Source organism: Salvelinus sp. IW2-2015, linkage group LG4q.1:29, assembly GCF_002910315.2.
Source record: "Salvelinus sp. IW2-2015 linkage group LG4q.1:29, ASM291031v2, whole genome shotgun sequence".
NCBI classification, from domain to species: domain Eukaryota; kingdom Metazoa; phylum Chordata; class Actinopteri; order Salmoniformes; family Salmonidae; genus Salvelinus; species Salvelinus sp. IW2-2015.
In genome coordinates this window covers 33,399,598-33,420,686 of record NC_036842.1, presented here as the reverse complement: position 1 = coordinate 33,420,686, position 21,089 = coordinate 33,399,598, and the positions used below count along the sequence as shown (strand labels likewise).

Here is a 21,089-nt window from a genome sequence, read left to right as displayed (position 1 = left end):
TACGCAAGAATAGTCGATGCTGTAATCGCTGCCAAACGTGCTTCAACAAAGTACTGAGTAATGAGTCTGAAAACTTGTGATTTCAGTTACCAACAATTTCTAAAAAGCTGTTTTTGCTTTGTCATTATGGGGTATTGTGTGTAGATTGAGGAAAGAGAACTATTGAATCAATTTTAGGATAAGGATGTAACATGTGGAAGAAGTCCACATTGTTATATGAAATGTATTAAATTACCATTGTAATTATGCACACATTGTCAGTCACGCACCTACACCTACCCCAATACGCTCTTGCTGATGACTGGGACATATGGACATATGTGACTGACCTACCTGGCTTATATGAATATTGGCATAATGCTTGACGTGTCAACAGTAATTTCTTAGTCCAAGTAGTCGCACAAAATGGTCATAACGCTTTGACAGCGTCAGTGTATGTTCTATTTATTTAAACTATATTCAAGACTAAAGCATTCATTAAAAAGGATTTTAGAAACAAACTTTTAAAAGAACTTCTTGGCAGGTAAAAACATTTTTAATGTGGGGTTTGACACTTATGTAGGTGCCATAACCAACCATAAAATAAACACCGTCACAACAGGTATATGGGTCAAGACACTGGGTGTCTAGTGACAGGCTGCACAACAATGTGAAGTGCAATGCCTGCGATTTTAAACCAATTAACAGTATTAAAATGGAACTGAGAAATCTTTTAGCGTTGGCTTGTAATCAAGCTTCACATTGTCATCTACTCAAGGCTGTCAGTGAAGTGGAAAAGCTGCAGGGGTGTTCGTGAGGGTAACCATTTGCTTACCGTTCTAGATACCAACTACTCACATTTCCAGCCCAGTCAAGAGCATGATTTGTTTTATTTTCACACCAAAAATGGCAATAATGCTCATTTAGTGTATAAGCCATTTGTAAAGACTGAACTTACAGTCCATTTCTCACCAGGAAGCAATTTTGACCAATTCCAAACCTATGCCAATAACAGGTTGTTCGCCTCCCCACTGAACGTACTAACGAAATCCCTACTTGATAAATTCTCTTTTGCTAACCTTTGTTTGACCATTTACATTGAAAGTAACGTACTTAATTGTGAAATGAGTAGCGAAGAGCTGCATTGGACCTTTAAAGCATAGCACTAAATAGTTAGACTAGGCTCACCTCCGGTGGTGAAAGGTGTGAATTGCATAAAAGCAAACATCCTCAGCAATTTTAGTTTACAGGTTTGTGTAAATGTCCTCTAGACAAAGGTGCATGTCCAACTAAGTCTCCAGGGTGAGTAAAAGAGCAAAGCAGTTGGTGAACTGAAACTAATGTGCTGTATTGGTGGAGCATGACTTGTGACATTGGCTTAATCCAGGTCAACTAATCACGTGGGCCAGGGACGGAAACATGAGGGGCCGCAGTAGCTCATGGGTCTGCGTACCCACAGCCATACCCAGGTTTCTATTAATTATATAGTTGGAAAGAACATGAATAACTTAATTCACATTACCAGAAAGAAACCACCTACCACAACAAATACTGACCACTTGTATGTAGTGCCATATACCAAAACACTTCAAATTCACACATCCACTCTTATGCAGTCACAGTTAAGGAGTCTTTTGCCACTTTATTCTGATTTTGTTAAACAAAAGTGGTCCACATGGGACAATTCAAAATGCAAAATAAAGGCAAGCCACAAATGAAACAAGTTCAGACACAGGACAAACCGTTCCCTAAGGGAGAGGAATGGTAAAAAAACTAATCTCAATATTAGGGAATATTTTTGATTCTGGGGTAGGGGAGAGATAAAGGGGAAGTAAGGAGATGTTGATGCTTAGAGCTGCATGGAGGGAACAAGGGAGGAAAGGCTCAAAGCTGGGTGAAGGGATGGTGTGAAGGAGGGGTGAAAGGGAGGGACGCTCAGAGCTCTCCGCAGTCAGCGATGGCGACCTTGGCGGAACACTTGCCGCTGCTGGAACCCTTCTTCTCCATGCTAGCGATGATGTTGAGGCCCTCGACCACCTTGCCAAACACAACGTGCTTGCCGTTCAGCCTACAGACATAAAGAGGTAAGAGTCAGCGGGTACCAATGCTGAGGGGTTATGGCAGTGTTCTTCCTTGACTAGCAGACAGGATTCCTGAGGTTTAAGGCAAACAAAACAGAATGTTTATAGCCATAGGGCTGTGACAAATATGGAATTTGGGGTAACAATTGTCTGGCAAAGGTAAATGTATAACAACTCAAAATAGACATTCTCTTGCCCTTCTCCCTGGCATGTTACCCTAGAAGTGGGAACTACAGCAGGACCAGGGCTAATGGGTAAACTAGAACATCCTTAAAATAAAAGAATTTGTAAAAAATATTTAAATGTCCATATTTAAAAGGTTCTTCATGGTCTTCATCCATAAATCACCAGTAACACATTATAAAATGACCATAACAGCCCTATTGCTTGGTGAAAACATTCAGGCCAGTGGTGCCCTGCCCTGAAGGACACCAGTTTGCTGCGAGTGTGGCTGCGTCAGTCACGTCAGAGCATAAGGCTGTTTACACCGGTCGCCCAATTCTCAACTTCCTTCCATCAATTGGTCTTTTGACCTATTCCTTTCAGAGCTGATCGTCAATAAACAATTAGTGAAAAATCAGATCAGTCTGCCTGTTTAGACAGCACGAGTAGTGCACGCATGTATCAGAGGCACCATTGAAGGGGCTGAGGAGTGTTGGAAGGTTGGACTGCATCAGTTGTTGCCATAAGGCAGTGTCGTCACAACCACAAGGCTTGGAAGACCATCGTGAGAAACATCACTTGCAGAATGGTAATGTGCATTAAATTTCTACTGCGTGTGCTCACCAGTCAGTGTCTACTGCGTGTGCGCGCCCCCTCACCAGTCAGTGTCTACTGCGTGTATGTATGCCTCACCAGTCAGTGTTAGCAGTGCAGATAAAGAACTGGGACCCGTTGGTGTTAGGGCCAGCGTTGGCCATGGACAGACAGCCCATGCCTGTGTGCTTCAGGTTGAAGTTCTCGTCAGCAAACTTGTTGCCGTAGATGGACTTGCCACCAGTTCCATTGTGGTTGGTGAAGTCGCCGCCCTGAAGGTAGGCAAAGAAAGCAACATTTTGTCACATGCCCTGAACACGCTTACTTACAAGCCCTTCCAACAATGCAGTTAAAAACCAGTATGCAAAAATAAAAAAAATAAAAAGGATACCCTAACAACGAGATTATGTAGGCTAGACAATCAGGACAGATTCAGTAGATCATGGCCATTTCATTTGTATAACTCCTTTTTTTTAATCATGCCACTGGAAAGGGTCCTGTTTAAAAAAAAAAAAACTTGTTGAAACTGCATCAGTGTTGCCATTTGGCAATGTCGTCATAACTACAAGGTTTGGAAGACCATCGTGAGATAAACATCAGCTGCAGAGAACCTGTGTAAATCAGTCAATTAAACATATGGTGGGTTGGAGTCCAGCTTTGGGCCTGGTTGCAGCTGTCAGCTATGATCAGATCAGTGCCTGTATTCAGAAAGCATCTCAGAAAACACACGTTGATCTAGGTTCAGGTCATACCCCCTGCTCACCTGGCACATGAAACCGGGGATGATGCGATGGAAGCTGGAGCCCTTGTAGCCAAACCCCTTGTCCCCAGTGCACAGGGCACGGAAGTTCTCTGGGGGAAAACAGGCAACGTCACGATCAGTGACTGTGCATAGCAGCTTAAAGGCATAAAGGCTGCATCAAGTCAAAATACAGGGGTTCTCTGATCATTGAAATATCAAAAACTGGAAAGGTTGGTTTCGAGTACACGTAATTATATCTTTGAAACAGATGACGTACAAGTCAATACTTTTTTGGGTGATAAAGCATTGCAGTTGCATTAATTACTGAATAGTAGAATCATTGAGTCAAACAGATTGGCCCATATGTTTGACATCACTAGAATATGGTCGCTAGCTAACCACATGTGCATCACAACCTCAGTCTGTTGCAGAGGCAGCAAATAGGCCATGTCTGCAGGGCCTAATTCACAGGCTGTCAACCAGGCCACGAGGACTAACAATAGGCTGGGGCCCCACTCTGCCTAGTAAACCCATTCACAGCACAGCGGGCCACACAATGCTACTGCTAACTTATCGGAAGCAGACCTGCCCTTTCCAATTTACATGCATCAGCAGTTCATTGTATATCTGGGGGGCATGACAGAGGCACCTTTGGAAGGGGCTGAGGAGCGTTGGGAAGATGACTGCATCAGTTGTTGCCATTAGGCAGTGTCGTCACAACCACAAGGCTTGGAAGACCATCGTGAGAAACATCATTTGCAGAGGATGTGTGAATTATTAAGGACATTTCAATCATTGAAGCCATCTTACCTGCAGTCTTGGGGACAACATCTGCAAAAAGCTGCAAGAAAAGATATGGCTTTTCATTAGCATACAATCCATGAAGAGCAAACAGCATGCAGAAAGAGCCTTTGACACTATGAACAACATGAGGGTAAGGCAGGGTTGGAAGGGAAAGACTTAAAGCATTAATAGAGGAACCAAGGCAGACATGGGCTAGACCTTTGGTTCAAGGTGTTGTGTTCTAGACTCACTCCGTTAAGATTCACCAGAACTCCCATGTGAGATCAAGACTGGTGTTAAGCCGAGGTGAAGCTACAGAAGCTGTTAATATCCAACCTATCATGTGACAGTCCGGGGCAACAGACTAGCAACCGGCCACCACATCTTCAGGCAATGATGTCAGAAATCCACCACATGAGCAGTGTGCACCATCTCATATTGCCGTATGCAATACAACTGCTCACATTACACTATCAGCTAACCACTCATGGTAAAAGTTTAAATTATACTTTTCCTTAAGGCACTAATCTAGGAACAGTTTACACATTTTTAAAGCATTAGGAGGGATGGAAGACAGTGTAACTGGCCCCTAGACACATCTATATTATATTCCTGACAAGTGTCAACATCTGAAGTGATAACAGCAACATACAAGCCCCTTCACAACATGCCTTTCCCACCAATGGGCAGCTACAGTGCTGGGAGGGACTCTGCATGGAATACCATGCGCCAGTCTACACAGCAGCTCTCCTCCCCACTTCCCCCCCTTCTAGCCCCAGACACACCCACATCTGGAGCTAGTACTTTTCCACTCAGGAACAAGTTCATTGCAGAAAAGGGAAGTCACCAGTTAACACAGCCACAAAGTCAATGGCTAAACCACCTATTTCCAAGGCTTGATTTATACAACCTAACCCCACTGCTAACCTTATCCAACCTTACATTAGGAACAAAGCGCAAATGTTTGTTTTAATGAATCTATCATAGACCATTGACTGTGATAATGAAGGCCAACCCACTCCACCTCTGGAGCTGACCAATGCTGTAGGACCAAGTGGCCAAGCACCATAGAGGCTTATCTAAGGGCAGTTGTGTCCCATGGCCAAATGATACCGAGATCTACCGGGCTTGCCGGCTAACTTGTTTAGTTTGGCAAGCACCAACAGACCAAGGCCTGTTGCTGGCGTCAGCATGGCCTCTGCGTCAAACAATGGAGTCGCTACACGGACACGTGCTCCCTCCCACAGGATGACAAAGGTTGGGAGACCAAATTGTACAAAACGCAGCAAAAGTCAACGCTACAAGAATCGCCACTATAGTCACTTTTGCCGTTTGGAAGGTAATGTTGAATTTGATGAAGTAGGAATTGCATTTTATTCTCCCGGATTTCGCTGAGGCCTTGCGGGGGGACAAGCGTGCCTTCGTGTCCACGTGCTCCTGGAAGGGGCAACAAACGGTGCAAGCATGCAATCTGGTGCCAACACTGCACCTACAACTTCAGTACACGAAATCTGGAGATTTAATGTCATAAATTGTAGCGGAACGAGATCTCATTGTGAAATTAATGGGCACTAGGCACTGGGGATATGCAGGGGCCTTGGGAACCAGGGCCTTGTGTTTGAATGGAACACAATTATTGAACAGTCGCAATGACAATAGCAGCGATATTTTACCACATGGCCAGATGACTAAACATGTCTGGCATTTTGCAAAATACAGCTTACCCAACAATGAATAATGAATGCTATCTGATGTGCTGCGGATATACTGAGGGCGCATAGGCCACATACTCCTTGGGCAATTAGCAAATATGGCTGGTAGACAGCATTAGTGTTATTCAGATGCATCAATCTAAATGTATTCCAATTTTAACGATTGTAAATAATCAAAGCATGGGCTGCGGTGAGTGCTTCTTGGTACGTTTTGTTCCCTTCCAAACCCGCATCCCTCCTTTTTCAAAATGGCATCTGGCGCGACGAAAGAGGGATGCTGAAAATGGCGACCGGCTAAAATTGCATGTGCGGCGACTAGCTAGCTACAGCACATAACCTAGCTAGTTACGTTAATCGAATCAATGCAATTACAACATTTACGTTCACATGTCTAAGACTGGAGTAACATATGACTAAGTTAACGAAAGCGATGGATATATTTTACACCACGGCAAGTGCTTCAAACTCTGCTTCAGAAAGAAATGCGATTTAGTTAAGAGAACCGGTATGAAAATGCAACACATACCGCGTTAAAGGCCAGTCAACGCTAACCGCAAATACAAACCACAATCAATTGACAGTTTAAAATGTGGGCAAATCAAGCGAGATTAGTTAGTGTTCGTTAGGTACGAGAAGAGTTAAGCTTTCAATGAACCTAAAGTTTAATTGTTCGTAAAGTAGCTAACATGTTAGAGCAGCACGTGGACCCCGTCTGACAGCATCTCGGGTGCAGTCACCTACCTGGCAGCGAGTTAGAATAAACCGAACGAGAAATTAGCAATTATTTTAAAGGTTCAAGTAGAGCAGAAAGTTAATTGACTCCAAAAAGCCGATTTGCTTTACTCCTTACCTCCATTTCAATCCTTCCGGCGGGGGTATCGCCGATAGTGATGTCGAAGTAAACTCTGGGGTTAGGCATGATTGGGATTAAACTTTTATTTTTTTTGTGAAACTACACGAGTGCAGACAGTAGATACAGGACGGTGCCGCAGCTGAATCGGAACGGAAATGCTGCCCTTTACACGAGATATATATGCGCACCAAGGGAAGCCCCCGGAGGCAATGAGAACCAATAAGAAGACTGGGGCTGCTGAGTGACATCGCTTTTAACCAATTAAAGGTCTTGCGGGTGAATAAATTAGAACAATGCACACCGGTTTGATCAGCAAGGTTTAGGGGACGGACTAATGTTTTACATCTGGATTGGCCCATTGTGGTTCATACATATGACGATATCGTATTCTGCCCAATGCGCTGCCAGGGGAAATGTGGGTGTGTTCTGGCGGTGGCGCGTTCGTGGATTCCAGGGCGTCTCCCGCCGAATAAAATCGCCATTATGGCTCAAATATAAACGTGAGTTATCAATGGATCTGTATGGTGCAACGGGTCGGGAATGGCCTGTTTCTCTCGATCACCGCTGGACAAAGCGCTCACGGAATGTATGCGACATCATCACGAAAGATTGTAATAAAATACAGAGCTTTTGTGTTGCATTGTGAATAATCTTCTGATTGTCAGATTTGAAAAGGGCTGTGTGTGCCTGCGTGATGCTACAGCATGCGTTGGGGGCCACGCCTGAAATGTTGCGGATGAATCGATTGTATCGGGTTGCTGACTCGAGCCTGAGTTCTGCTGAACATGGAATGACATCAGGGTGTTCTTTCCTGTAGCCTACCCTGCTACACTAGCTAGGGGTACCGAATACAGTAAATAGAAAACTAGGGAAACTTGATCATTCAGAAGTGACATTTTTTACTTAGAAAACGGATGGAAAATATGGAAATCATCTTTAGAAAAACTGGTGTGCATTTAAATAGAACAATTCAACATTTCATTAATTGTATTATTAACTGACATTAGCCTCTAAGCATCATCATCTAGAGAATAATAAACCATTACAAATTCTTACATAGCATATGCTGTTCATGTCTCATATAGTAACCATGGCCCACATTCACAAAGCATCTCAGGTTAAGAATGCTGATCTAGGATATGGTCCCCCGTCCATATAATCTTACTCATTATGATCGTAAAATGTGTGAATTACAGGCACCCATATGTCTTCTGACATTATGAATTTGACACATGTCCTAACTCATAACCTCTGCTAGTTTAAACACATATAGGACAGATGTGCACAGCTTCACCAACACTTTAATTACTCTACAAACAACAATATTATCATGATTATTTTAAAAAATGAATTGGATACAGATGTTCTTAAACTAAACATTGCACATCCAACATCTGGTGCTCTAAACAGTTAGGCCTACAAACCAATGACAACCTCAGAGGGGTGGGAACAGACAGATAGTCCACTCAGGCTAAGGACCCAGAGAAAGGAAGCATAAAGGCTGTTTAAACTTTGGAAATAGACTGTTTTAAATGTGTGTTACTGGACTGGAGAGGAAGAGAGAGGGAGGAAGGAATGGAGGGAGAATACACATTCACTTCTTGACATATGGGAAATATGAGCATAATTTGTCCACCTGTCCTCTCTCCATCAATTCACAGGAGTTCACTGGGGATGCTTCGATCCATTCCCATCGTGTTGAAAGTGTGTGTGTACATTTGTGCATGTTTAAATGTCTATGCAGTATAGTTATGAAAGAGAGACAGAGTGAGAAGGTAGGAGTACCAGAGACAGATAGGGTGCGAGTGGAGGTGAGTTCCCCATGTCTGGCTTCTGACTCCCTCTCCACGTGTCCCACCCAGGGAAAAACAAACAATTCAAACATCTAGTAGTTTCCTTATTTACCAACTGGCCTGATATGAGACACCTCTCTGTCTCTCTTGCTCTTTCTCTCTACAAAATCCCTCCCATCTCCTTTTGTGTGCTGGCTTTGTATGACCTCATCTGTATAGATACATTAAGGTGTGTACTGTAGGCATTGCCCAGGGCCCAGTTTCCTGATGGAAATTGGCTTAATGGTTTTATGCCTGGAGCAGACCAACTGCTTCATTGCATTTTGGTACACCAAGTACATTAATTTACAATGGAATGCTGCAGCTGCAGCGCGTTTGTTCTGTGTTGTGCATACATTGGATTTATCCAACATGTGCATCAAATTGTATGCGTAGACTTAACAGTAGCAAAAGGTGAATGTTGAACTTTTGTTGCTCATATATCAAGTAACAACTTTGGATTACATAATGAAAAAGTTGGACTGCAGAATGTATCAAGCAATGTTGGTCTGTTCTAGGCGTTAAATTATGCACATTTCCTACAACACCGAATAGGTAACGCGTTTCCCAAAACACAACGTAGAGCGAACGGTCGCTAAATGAATCATTGGAGCATGTGTCGATACTGATAGGTTCGAAAGAACGGGAGCGCTGCTCTCGGATCAGCTTTCTCCATCCAAATCTTACCTTAACATTAGAATTATTTCACAATACTTACGACGGATAAGCTCATAGAGAAATATTACCGCCTACTGCTGCAAATATTGATGCAGCTTATTCTATTTGGCACATCATTAAGCACGTTAGGCTACACATTAACTATATTGACTAATTACAGACAGTAGCCTAGCCTAAAAGTAGCAAAATAGAACTCGATTGAACATTAAATATATTTCAGTATGATTATAATAGGCCTATAGCCTACTTTTTATTTGAATAGTCATCTCGGCTTTATTTGAAACATTTTTATACGTTGCTTGTTTGTATCAAATGCAAAGACATTGGCAACTGTGTATTTGTATTCAACTTTGTTCTGAAGTTTTCGGCGGTCACAGAGATGGATAAACCATGTGATTCTATGATTAGCGAGATCGGTGTAATAAAGTGACGCGGGAGGGTAAAAAGATTCTAACGAAGCACTTAGCTGTTCTACTAGCGGTCAGGGGCGGGCGTTAAAATCAGGCCTATGAGCGTTTAAGTGCAACGTTAATAACGAATGTTTTGGGAAACAGCTCACTAAATTTAACATTCCCCCCTACGAAGGTTCTAAAAACTAATTTAGCCTTAGATGCTTTTGGGAAACCGGGCCCTGGTGTAAACACTACATATCTTCATTTCAGCATTCATAACTCCCATTTAGAATGAACAACAACAACTCTTAGTTTTATTTATGACACTAAATAATGTAATGTCATGTCAGAGATCCACTGTCTGTTTCTCGTTTATTGACAAGTTCCACAATCATAAATACACAATGGAAAGTCAACATAACACTTAATTTTTCTGGTTTCTAAAAAGGTCCTTTAAAAAGTTGAAAATCCTTCGGCTTGTGATTTTTTAAGAACATTACAGGTATAGCGGCTGGCCAGTGCAGGCAGTCCCATTTTTCACTGGATTTTTTTTTTTTTTTTTGATGGATCCAGAGTGCAAAGGGATGCTTTATAATGAGTCTAAAAACACTACAGTCTTGACAGAGTTTCCAGACAGAGAAAGTCATGTCTGTCTCTCACTACCCTCTGCACCTTCCTGTTGGTCTGGTCCACAGAGGGTAGGGATGGGCAGGCATGGGGTATAAAAACATGAATCCCTCTCAGTCCCGTCCCCTCCCCCCTCTCAATAGGATGAAGCTGTCCCTAAACGAGGAAGGAAGAGAGTCTTCAGTTGTTCTCGAACAGAGAGAGCAGGTCATCATTGCTGTTGCTAGGTAGATCTGGAGGACCCAGGTAGGACAACAGCTCGTCTGGATTGGTCAGCTCAGGGAGAAGCTGGAGAGGGAAAACAGAGAGAAAGAGAAGGGGGAGAGAAAGTGTTATTGTTGTTATTGTTGCTTTGACGTTTTCCTTCGCTTTTCATGCCAATAAAGCGTCTTGAATTAAAATAAATGGATTTTGAAAAAGCAGAGAGAAAGGGGTAGAGAGAGAAAGAGAGAGAAAGGTTTGTTTGTGGCACATGGATGTGGCAAAAAACAAGCTCTTTCCAAGAGTGAAGGTAGCTTCAGATAGCTTCAGTTCGACATGCCCAATATAACTCAAACTACAGTATCGCTGAACGAGCAGCTAGCTGGCTTTCTGTGTGGTTGCCTTACGGTTGTCTAACGGTTGTCTTATGGTTGTCTTACGGTTGTCGAAGTAGAATGATCTGTGGAAGTTCCTCCCCTGCAACCGGTTCGCCCCGTCCCCAGTGAAAGAGGGAGGGTGGGGGTTAGTATAAAACCACCCACATGGGCCCAGATCCAATATCCACACCAGCAATATCACTTAGGATGTATGCCCAATATAGGACTTGGTAATGGCATCGCATGCATCACATGTACACACTTAACTTAAACCTGCATGAATCATAACCACTTCCTCATTGGTGTTGCATTTTCAAACCAATGTGTACCTTACAGATTTGCAAAGTGGATGTTTTCTATCGCAGCGGTTGACCAATCTCACAAGGAGAAAACTTGTTTTTGCCATATCTGTATCGGCTATCATTGTGTCTAGAAAATATCAGTTATCGGTATCGGACACCATTTCCATATGGGTGTGACAGGGCTAAGGTAGTGACTTACGTCCAGGGTGTGATCCGCTCCCTCTCCTCCACCCGCTCCCCCCAGGCCGAACGAACCCTCCGTCTGCAGCCGGGCATTCTGGGTATTGGAGTTCCGCTGCTGCATCTGTCCGCCAACGCCGCCTCCGATACTCTGGTTACCGTGAAGACCCTGCTGGTGCTGCTGTTGTTGCTGCAGGGCATTATGGGAAGGGTCCATACGGCCAGAGTGGGACATCTGATGAAGAGCGAAAGAGAAGGGGAAGAGAGGGATAGGAAGGGAGAAAGAGAGAACATCGAGTTTTACATTGTATGATGTTATTTGGAGGTTACGTTCAGGGCAGGTGTGAATGAATCCTTCACGACTTCTGCTCCACAGTGTGTGTGACAGAGAGAGAGAGAAGTGAAGAGGAGGAATGGTGGATGCTTTGTGCCCTCTCTAAAATACTTTCTTGGACAGCTGAGCAGCTGTCTGTGACAGGCGTGAGCGCCTGCAGGTGTGTGTGTGTTTGTAAGAGTGTGTGTGTGTAAATGCTGTCTTCTCCAGGCCCAGTCAAAAGGCTCTTCACTGTACACACAAGCCAGAAGGGCATGACAGTCACTCTTAGATAACTTAGATGAATACATCACTTTATAAAAAATGTGCGCACGCACACAAAGTAGCTTCAGGCAAAACTAATGTAACATGGTCAATCAGCTGATGCCTTTATTCAAAGCCACTTACGGTGAACACAAACACACGATATTCACCCTACTCAGGATCCACCTAACTGCCGTTGCAAGCACCATTCTCTAACCAACTGTACCATTGGAACCACAGCAAAACAGTGTTTGTGTGTCTCTGACTTACTACTCTACTGTGTCAAGGACAGTCAATGGTTGAATCTCAAATGGCACCCAATTCCCTATATAGTTCACTACTTTTGACCAGGGCTGTAGGGCTCTGTTCATATGTAGTGCACTATAGGGAATAGGGTGCCATTTGGGACATACTCGATGTGTGTAATTGGAAACACGAGATGGTCGTCTGATATTGGACACATTCTCAGGAGTTACTCCATTACCATACTACTGCTACTTTTAGTCACTGCCTGTCAGACACTTTAAGATGTCCAATATGTACATATTTAAAAGTATACTATGCAATTATAATATATTAGAGGATTTAGTCCTGACAAGTGTGCATCTGTTAAGGGCACATTCCATTGAAGTTAACGGCAGTATTATATATAGCATAATATACAGTCCCAGTCAAAAGTTTGGACACCTACTCATTCAAGGGTTTTTCTTTATTTTTTTACTATTTTCTTCATTGTAGAATAATAGTGAAGACATCAAAACTATGAAATAACACATACAGATTCATGTAGTAATCCAAAAAAAGTGTTAAATCAAAATATATTGATGACAGCTTGCACTCTTGACATTCCCCCATCCAGCTTCATGACGAATGCTTTTCCAACAGTCTTGAAGGAGTTCCCACATATGCTGAGCACTTCTTGGCTGCTTTTCCTTCACTCTGCAGTCCAACTCATCCCAAACCATCTCAATTGGGTTGAGGTCAGGTGATTGTGGAAGCCTGGTCATCTGATGCAGCACTCCATCACTCTCCTTCTTGGTCAAATAGCCATTACACAGCCTGGAGGAGTGTTGGGTCATTGTCCTGTTTAAGAACAAATGATAGTCCCACTAAGCGCAACCCAGATGGGATGGCGTATCGCTGCAGAATGCTGTGGTAGCAATGCTGGTTAAATGTTCCTTGAATTCTAAATAAATCACTGACAGTGTCACCAGCAAAGCACCCCACACCACCTCCTCCATGCTTCACGGTGGGAATCACACACACGTGGAGATCATCCGTTCACCTACTCCGCGTCTCAGAAACACACGGCAGTGTTTTCCACCAGTCTAATGTACATTGCTCGTGTTTCTTGACCCAAGCAAGTCTCTTCTTCTTATTGGTGTCCTTTAGTAGTGGTTTCTTTGCAGCAATTCGACCATAAAGGCCTGATTCACGCAGTCTCCTCTGAACAGTTGATGTTGAGATGTGTCTGTTAGTTGAACTCTGTGAAGCATTTATTTGGGCTGCAATTTATGAGGTGCAGATTACTCTAATGAACTTACTCTGCAGCAGAGGTAACTCTGGGTCTTCCTTTCCTGTGGCAGTCCTCATGAGAGCTAGTTTCATCATAGCGCTTGATGGTTTTTGTGACAGCACTTGAAACTTTAAAAGTTCTTGAAATATCCTGGACTGACCTTCATGTCTTAATTAAAGTAATGATGGACTGTCGTTTCTCTGCTTACTCAAGCTGATCTTATCATAATATGGACTTGGTCTTTTACCAAATAGGGCTATCTTCTGTATACCAACTCTACCTTGTCACAACACAACTGACTCAAACGCATTAAGAAGAAAATAAATTCCAAACAAACAAACTTTTAACAAGGCACACCTGTTAATTGAAATGCATTCCAGATGACTACCTCATGAAGCTGGTTGAGAGAATGCCAAGAGTGTGCAAAGCTGTCAAGGCAAAGGGTGCCTACTTTGAAGAATCTCAAATATAAAACATATTTTGATTTGTTTAACACTTTTTTGGTTACTACATGATTCCATATGTGTTATTTCATAGCTTTGATGTCTTCACCATTATTCTACATGTCCTAGTGTTCTTCTAGGCACTCTGCCTAGAAGGCCAGCATCCCGGAGTCGTATATATATATATATACACTGCTCAAAAAAATAAAGGGAACACTTAAACAACACAATGTAACTCCAAGTCAATCACACTTCTGTGAAACCAAACTGTCCACTTAGGAAGCAACACTGACTGACAATAAATTTCACATGCTGTTGTGCAAATGGAATAGACAACAGGTGGAAATTATAGGCAATTAGCAAGACACCCCCATAAGGAGTGGTTCTGCAGGTGGTGACCACAGACCACTTCTCAGTTCCTATGCTTTCTGGCTGATGTTTTGGTCACTTTTGAATGCTGGCGGTGCTTTCACTCTAGTGGTAGCATGAGATGGAGTCTACAACCCACACAAGTGGCTCAGGTAGTGCAGCTCATCCAGGATGGCACATCAATGCGAGCTGTGGCAAGAAGGTTTGCTGTGTCTGTCAGAGCATGAGCGCTACCAGGAGACAGCCATACATCAGGAGACGTGGAGGAGCGTGGAGGGAAACAACCCAGCAGCAGGACCGCTACCTCCGCCTTTGTGCAAGGAGGATCAGGAGCACTGCCAGACCCTGCAAATGACCTCCAGCAGGCCACAAATGGAGCAGTTGTCTGCTCAAACGGTCAAGAACAGACTCCATAGGGTGGTATGAGGGCCCGACGTCCACATGGGTGGGTTGCTTACTATTTGGGGGGCCGCACAGCCCTCCAGTGCTCCCCAGAGGTTCCTGACTGCCATTAAGTACCGAGATGAGATCCTCAGACCCCTTGTGAGACCATATGCTGGTGCGGTTTGGCCCTGGGTTCCTCCTAATGCAAGACAATGCTAGACCTCATGTGGCTGGAGTGTGTCAGCAGTTCCTGCAAGAGAAGGCATTGATGCTATGGACTGGCCCGCCCGTTCCCCAGACCTGAATCCAATTGAGCACATCTGGACATCATGTTCTGCGCTCCATCCACCAACGCCACGTGCACCACAGACTGTCCAGGATCGAGCCATGCTTTAGTCAAGGTCTGGGAGGAGATCCCTCAGGAGACCATCCGCCACCTCATCAGGAGCATGCCCAGGCGTTGTAGGGAGGTCATACAGGCACGTGGGAGGCCACACACACTACTGAGCCTCATTTGACTTTTTTAAGGACATTACATCAAAGTTTGGATCAGCCTGTAGGTTGTTTCCACCTTTAATTTTGATGCGACGCCAAATCCAGACCTCCATGGGTTAGATAAATTGATTCCATTGATAATTTTTGTGTGATTTTGTTGTCAGCACATTCACTATGTAAAGAAAAAAGTATTTAATAAAATATTTCATTCATTCAGATCTAGGATGTGTTATTTTAGTGTTCCCTTTATTTTTTTGAGCAGTGTATATACACACACACACTATATATACACATACATACACACACACACACACACCATATACATACATATATATACACATACATGGACATATATATAATACATACATATATATACACATACATATATATATATACACACATACATACCTATTATATATATATATATATACTATATATATATATATATTATACAGTGGGAGAAACAAGTATTTGATACACTGCCGATATTGCAGGTTTCCTACTTACAAAAGCATGTAGAGGTCTAATTTTTATCATAGTACACTCTTCAACTGTGAGAGACGGAATCTAAAACAAAATATCCAGAAAATCACATTGTATATTTTAAGTAATTAATTATTGCATTTTATTGCAAACATAAATATTTTTGATCACCTACCAACCAGTAAGAATTCCGCGCTCTCACAGACCTGTTAGTTTTTCTTTAAGAAGCCCTCCTGTTCTCCACTCATTACCTGTATTAACTGCACCTGTTTGAACTCGTTACCTGTAATCAAAAACACCTGTCCACAACACTCAATCAAAACAGACTCCAACCTCTCCACAATATGGCCAAGACCAGAGAGCTGTGTAAGGATATTCAGGTGAAATTGTAGACCTGCACAAGGCTGGATGGGCTACAGGAAATAGGCAAGCAGCTGTGAGAAGGCACAACTGTTGCGCAATTATTAAAAATATGAAGAAGTTCAAGATGATGTCAATCACCCTCGGTCTGGGTCCATGCAAGATCTCACCTCGTGGGGCATCAATGATCATGAGGAAGGTGAGGGATCAGCCAGAACTACACGGCAGGACCTGGTCAACTGACCTGAAGAGAGCTGGGACCAACAGTCTCAAAGAAAACCCATTAGTAACACACTACGCCGTCATGGATTAAAATCCTGCAGCACACGCAAGGTCCCCCTGCTCAAGCCAGCGCATGTCCAGGCCCGTCTGAAGTTTGCCAATGACCATCTGGATGATCCAGAGGAGGAATGGGAGAAGGTCATGTGGTCTGTTGAGACAAAATAGAGCTTTTTGGTCTAAACTCCACTCGCCGTGTTTGGAGAAGAAGAAGTATGAGTACACCCCAAGATCACCATCCCAACCGTGAAGCATGGAGGTGGAAACATCATTCTTTGGGATGCTTTCTGTAAGGGGACAGGACGACTGCACCGTATTGAGGGAGGATGGATGCCATGTATCGCGAAATCTTGGCCAACAACCTCCTCCCTCAGTAAGAGCATTGAAGATGGGTCGTGGCTGGGTCTTCCAGCATGAAAGAGCCGAACACACAGCCAGGGCAACTAAGAGTGGTCCGTAAGAGCATCTCAAGGTCCTGGATGGCCTAGCCAGTCTCCGACCTGAACCCAATAGAAAATCTTTGAGGGATGCTGAAAGTCCTGTATTGCCAGCGACATCCCGCGAAACCTGAAGGATCTGGAGAAGGTCGTATGGAGAGTTGGGCCAAATCACCTGCTGCAGCGTGTGCAAACCTGGTCAATAACTACAGGAAACGTATGATCTCTGTAATTGCAAACAAAGGTTTCTGTACCAAATATTAAGTTCTGCTTTTCTCTGATGTATCAAATACTATTGTCATGCAATTAAAATGCAAATATAATTACTTAAAAAATCATCACAATGTGATTTTCTCGGATTTTTGTTTTAGATTCCGTCTCTCACAGTTGAAGTGTACCTTATCGATAAAAATTACAGACCTCTACATGCTTTTAAGTAGAAAACCTGCAAAATCGCAGTATGTATAATACTGTTCTTCCCCACTGTATATATATATATATATATATATATATTATATATAATATATATAATATATATATATACTATATATATATATATATATATATATTATAATATATACACCACACACAACACATTATTATAATAATTATAATAAGCAGTGGCCAGTTCAATTAGGTATACCACACCCTTTCACAAAAATGGTTAGCTCCTACAGACAGTGAGTCACGTGGTGGCCATGGCTTGCTATATAAAGCAGGTAGACAGGCATCGAGGCATTCAGTCACTGTTTGATTAAACGTTCGAATGGGCAAAACGAGTGACCTAAGCAACTTTGAGTGTGGTATGATCATCGGTGCCAGGCACGCCGGTTCTAGTATCTCAGAAACAGCCAGCCTCCTGGGCTTTTCACAAATGAGTGTCTAGGGTGTTCCGAGAATGGCGCGACAAACAAAAAACATCCAGTCAGCGGCAGTCCTGTGGGCGAAAACAGTGTGTTGATGAGAGGTTGAAGGAGAATGGCAAGAATTGTGCAAGTGGGCCACAAACATGCAAATAACGGCACAGTACAATGGTGGTGTGCAGAGCGGCATCTCGGAACACACAACTCGTTAGTCTTTGTCACGGATGGGCTATTGCAGCAGACGACCACCAATTCCACTCCTATCAGCTAAAAACAAGAAATGGCGGCTCCAGTGGGCACACGATGACTAACACTGGACAATTAATTGAGTGGAATTTTTTGTTGCTGTTGCCTGGTACTACAAATCCCGGTTTCTGTTGCGTCATGCTGATTGCGGAGTCAGGATTTGGCGTAAGCAGCATGAGTCCATGGCCCATCCTGCCTGGTGTCAACGGTACAGGCTGGTAGTTTAATATATAGGATATTATAAAACTTGGGTGATTCGAGTCGTGAATGCTGATTGGCTGACAGCCGTGGTATATCAGACCGTATACCACGGGTAAGACAAAATCTTTTTTCACTGCTCTAATTACGTTGGTAACCAGTTTATAATAGCAATAAGGCACCTAATACATCACGGCTAAGGGCTGTATTAAGGCATTCTGTGCTGCGTCGTGCAAAAGAACAGCCCTTAGCCGTGGTATATTGGACAGATAGCACACCCACTCACTTACTTTAGTGACGATACCTGAGAAGCAGGTGTTTGGAGGTTATATTGGCATGGGTGTTGTTTAGCCCGAGACTAAGTCGAGGGCAGGCAAAACATGCCAATATATCCAGCAAACACCAGCTTCGAGGGCATTATCACTTTTATACAACCGGTTATCAACATATTCAAATAATGATTGACATTTTAATTTAAAAAATTATTTTGATGAATTTATTCATACTATTTAATCTTTCCACAAGATATAGTCCTGACACAAATCTAGAGTTGCTACCCAAGCCTGATGGTCGTTCGTTCTATTGGCTAACTACGGATAACCTAGTCACGTCAAACAGTGCAGCCAGAATAACAACAAAGTAGCTGAATTTGCATAAGCTGTTTTCTCGTGACATTTGTTTGGATACAGTGCATTCATAAAGTATTCAGACCCCTTGACTCTTCCCACATTTTGCTACGTTACAGCCTTGGCACACCTTTATTTAGGGAGTTTCTCCCATTCTTCTCTGCAGATCCTCTCAAGCTCCATCAGGTTGAAATAGCTGCACAGCTATTTTCAGGTCTCTCCAGAGATGTTCGATCGGGTTCAAGTCCGGGCTCTGGCAGGGCTGCTCAAGGACATTCAGAAACTTGTCCCGAAGCTACTCCTGCGTTGCCTTGGCTGTGTGCTTAGGGTAGTTGGAAGGTGAACCTTCAACCCAGTGAGGTCCTACGAGCTCTGGAGCAGGTTTTCATCAATGATCTCTCTGTACTTTGCCTCGTTCATCCTTTCCTCGATTCTGACTAGTCTCCCAGTCCTTGCAGCTAAAAAACCCCCATCCCTACAGCATTATGCTGCCACCCCCATGCTTCACCGTAGCAAACTCCAAGCGGGCTGTCATGTTCCTTTTACTGAGGAGTGGCTTCTGTCTCGTCACTCTACCATAAAGGCCTGATTGGTGGAGTGCTGCAGAGATGGGAGAACTTTCCAGAAGGACAACCATCTCCACAGAGGAACCCTGGAGCTCTGTCAGAGTGACCAACGAGTTCTTGGTCACCTCCCTGACCAAGGCCTTTCTCACCCGATTGCTCAGTTCGGCCAGGCGGCCAGCTCTAGGAAGAGTCTTGGTGGTTCCAAACTTCTTCCATTTAAAAACGGAGACCACTGTGTTCTTGGGGAACTTCAACGCTGCAGACATTTTTTGGTACCCTTCCCCATTCCTTCGACCTCATGGCTTGGTTTTTGCTCTGACACGCCCTGTCAACTGTGAGACCTTATATAGACAGGTGTGTGCCTTTCCAAATCATGTCCAATCAATTGAATTTACCACAGGTGGACTCCAATCAAGTTGTAGAAACATCTCAAGGATGATCAACGGAAACAGGATGCATCTGAGCTCAATTTTGAGTCTCATAGCAAAGGTTCTGAATACTTATGTAAATAAGGTATGTTTTTTATTTTTAATACATTTGTAAAATTTCTAAATAAACTGTTTTCGCATTGTCATTATGGGGTATTGTGTGTAGATTGATGAGAATGGTTTAAAACACTTTTTGTTGTTGAATAAAGCTGTATATTAACTTAACAAAATGTGGAAAAAGGGGTCTGAATGCTTTCCGAATGCACTGTACATCCATAACAATGAGCCAATGATACACGATTTCACCTGGCATAGAAAATGTGCTCGTCAGGACACTGTTGTTCGAGAGCTAGGCAACAACACAGCTAACACAATCACTTCAAACTGAAGCTGGAAAGATTGCAAACTAGCTGCTTTTTGTTTCATTTAACCTGTTTTCTATTGATAGTTATATATATATATATATATATATATAAATAAAAATGATGCTGATTCATGATTTTGACCTGTTGAGAAAAGTAGCCTGCCTGTCGGTCTCATCCCGACACGTTCATTACTATGGGACAGCTGGAGATTTGAATATTGAAACAATGTTGCAAATTTCAGAGAGACAGACAGCAAGGTTTATACATATCTCAGCTGTTGAAAACTAAATGTTAGTCTAAAAGAAATGGGAGATAAAGTCTAGATTATTTTTATAGTGGAGATCAAGTTCATAAATTGCTTGACTGGGTTGATGAGACAGTGGATTGCGCAGTCTGATGGAACAGATTAAATGGGCATTTTAACGTCATAGATTTAGCCAGTGGTTACTTGTGGAATAGAAACCAGCTGGAATGCGGTTTTAACCAATGAGAATTCAGGATTAGACGCACCCGTTGTATATTGCTTAAATACACTGCTCAAAAAAATAAAGGGAACACTAAAATAACACATCCTAGATCTGAATGAATGAAATATTCTTATTAAATACTTTTTTCTTTACAYAGTTGAATGTGCTGACAACAAAATCACACAAAAATTATCAATGGAAATCAAATTTATCAACCCATGGAGGTCTGGATTTGGAGTCRCACTCAAAATTAAAGTGGAAAACCACACTACAGGCTGATCCAAACTAGATCTGAAAATGAATGAAATATTCTCTATTTGACGTATTGTATCTTGGATGTCGTTTACAGTTCAGTTAGCAGGACTGTGTGCTGACGAACACAAATACACACACAAACACACATTATTCATATCTGGAAATCAAAAATTTATTCCAATGAGCATCATTTTGACTTGTTTTGAGAGGAATTACATCAATAAAGTTGGAGTCAGA

General features: G+C 42.8%; 2 protein-coding genes and 3 non-coding genes across 12 annotated transcripts in view; all 5 read right to left on the bottom strand.

Annotated features, from left to right (window-relative positions):
• Window positions 1-1,601: 1,601 nt before the first annotated feature.
• On the bottom strand, window positions 1,602-7,068 carry ppiab (peptidylprolyl isomerase Ab (cyclophilin A)). Its single transcript, XM_023984451.2, has 5 exons — window positions 6,904-7,068; window positions 4,369-4,399; window positions 3,580-3,668; window positions 2,916-3,088; window positions 1,602-2,047 (listed from the first exon to the last, which is right to left on the bottom strand). Exons 1-5 carry the CDS (start codon window positions 6,970-6,972, stop codon window positions 1,915-1,917), a joined length of 495 nt encoding a protein of 164 aa, XP_023840219.1. The 5' UTR covers window positions 6,973-7,068; the 3' UTR covers window positions 1,602-1,914.
• Window positions 2,725-2,806, bottom strand: LOC111962852 (small nucleolar RNA SNORD35). The gene has a single exon (XR_002877145.1). It is a non-coding gene; the product is annotated as a small nucleolar RNA SNORD35 (small nucleolar RNA).
• LOC111962850 (small nucleolar RNA SNORD35) lies at window positions 3,339-3,421 on the bottom strand. Its single transcript, XR_002877143.1, has one exon. It is a non-coding gene; the product is annotated as a small nucleolar RNA SNORD35 (small nucleolar RNA).
• LOC111962851 (small nucleolar RNA SNORD35) lies at window positions 4,238-4,319 on the bottom strand. Its single transcript, XR_002877144.1, has one exon. It is a non-coding gene; the product is annotated as a small nucleolar RNA SNORD35 (small nucleolar RNA).
• Window positions 7,069-10,161: 3,093 nt separating the features above from the next.
• Window positions 10,162-21,089, bottom strand: part of LOC111961854 (zinc finger MIZ domain-containing protein 2) — a 41,259-nt gene continuing 30,331 nt past the window's right edge. For 6 of the 8 annotated variants that reach the window (XM_023984442.2, XM_023984441.2, XM_023984445.2 and 3 more), the window contains 2 exons: window positions 11,515-11,730; window positions 10,162-10,723 (listed from right to left, as the gene is read on the bottom strand). In XM_023984442.2, coding sequence (XP_023840210.1) covers window positions 10,616-10,723; window positions 11,515-11,730 — 324 coding nt within the window. In that variant the 3' untranslated portion in view covers window positions 10,162-10,615. Of the gene's footprint in view, window positions 10,724-11,043; window positions 11,114-11,514; window positions 11,731-21,089 lie in introns of all 8 variants that reach the window. The other 2 variants (XM_023984446.3, XM_023984448.2) reach the window with 2 other exon arrangements.

Excerpts from the sequence above, each read along its gene's own strand:
- ppiab (XM_023984451.2), bottom strand. The coding sequence starts at position 6,972 with ATGCCTAACCCCAGAGTTTACTTCGACATCACTATCGGCGATACCCCC. Across the intron at positions 4,400-6,903 it reads CCGGAAGGATTGAAATGGAG|CTTTTTGCAGATGTTGTCCC; the intron begins GTAAGGAGTAAA and ends CTTTTCTTGCAG. Across the intron at positions 3,089-3,579 it reads TCCCCGGTTTCATGTGCCAG|GGCGGCGACTTCACCAACCA; the intron begins GTGAGCAGGGGG and ends GCCTACCTTCAG.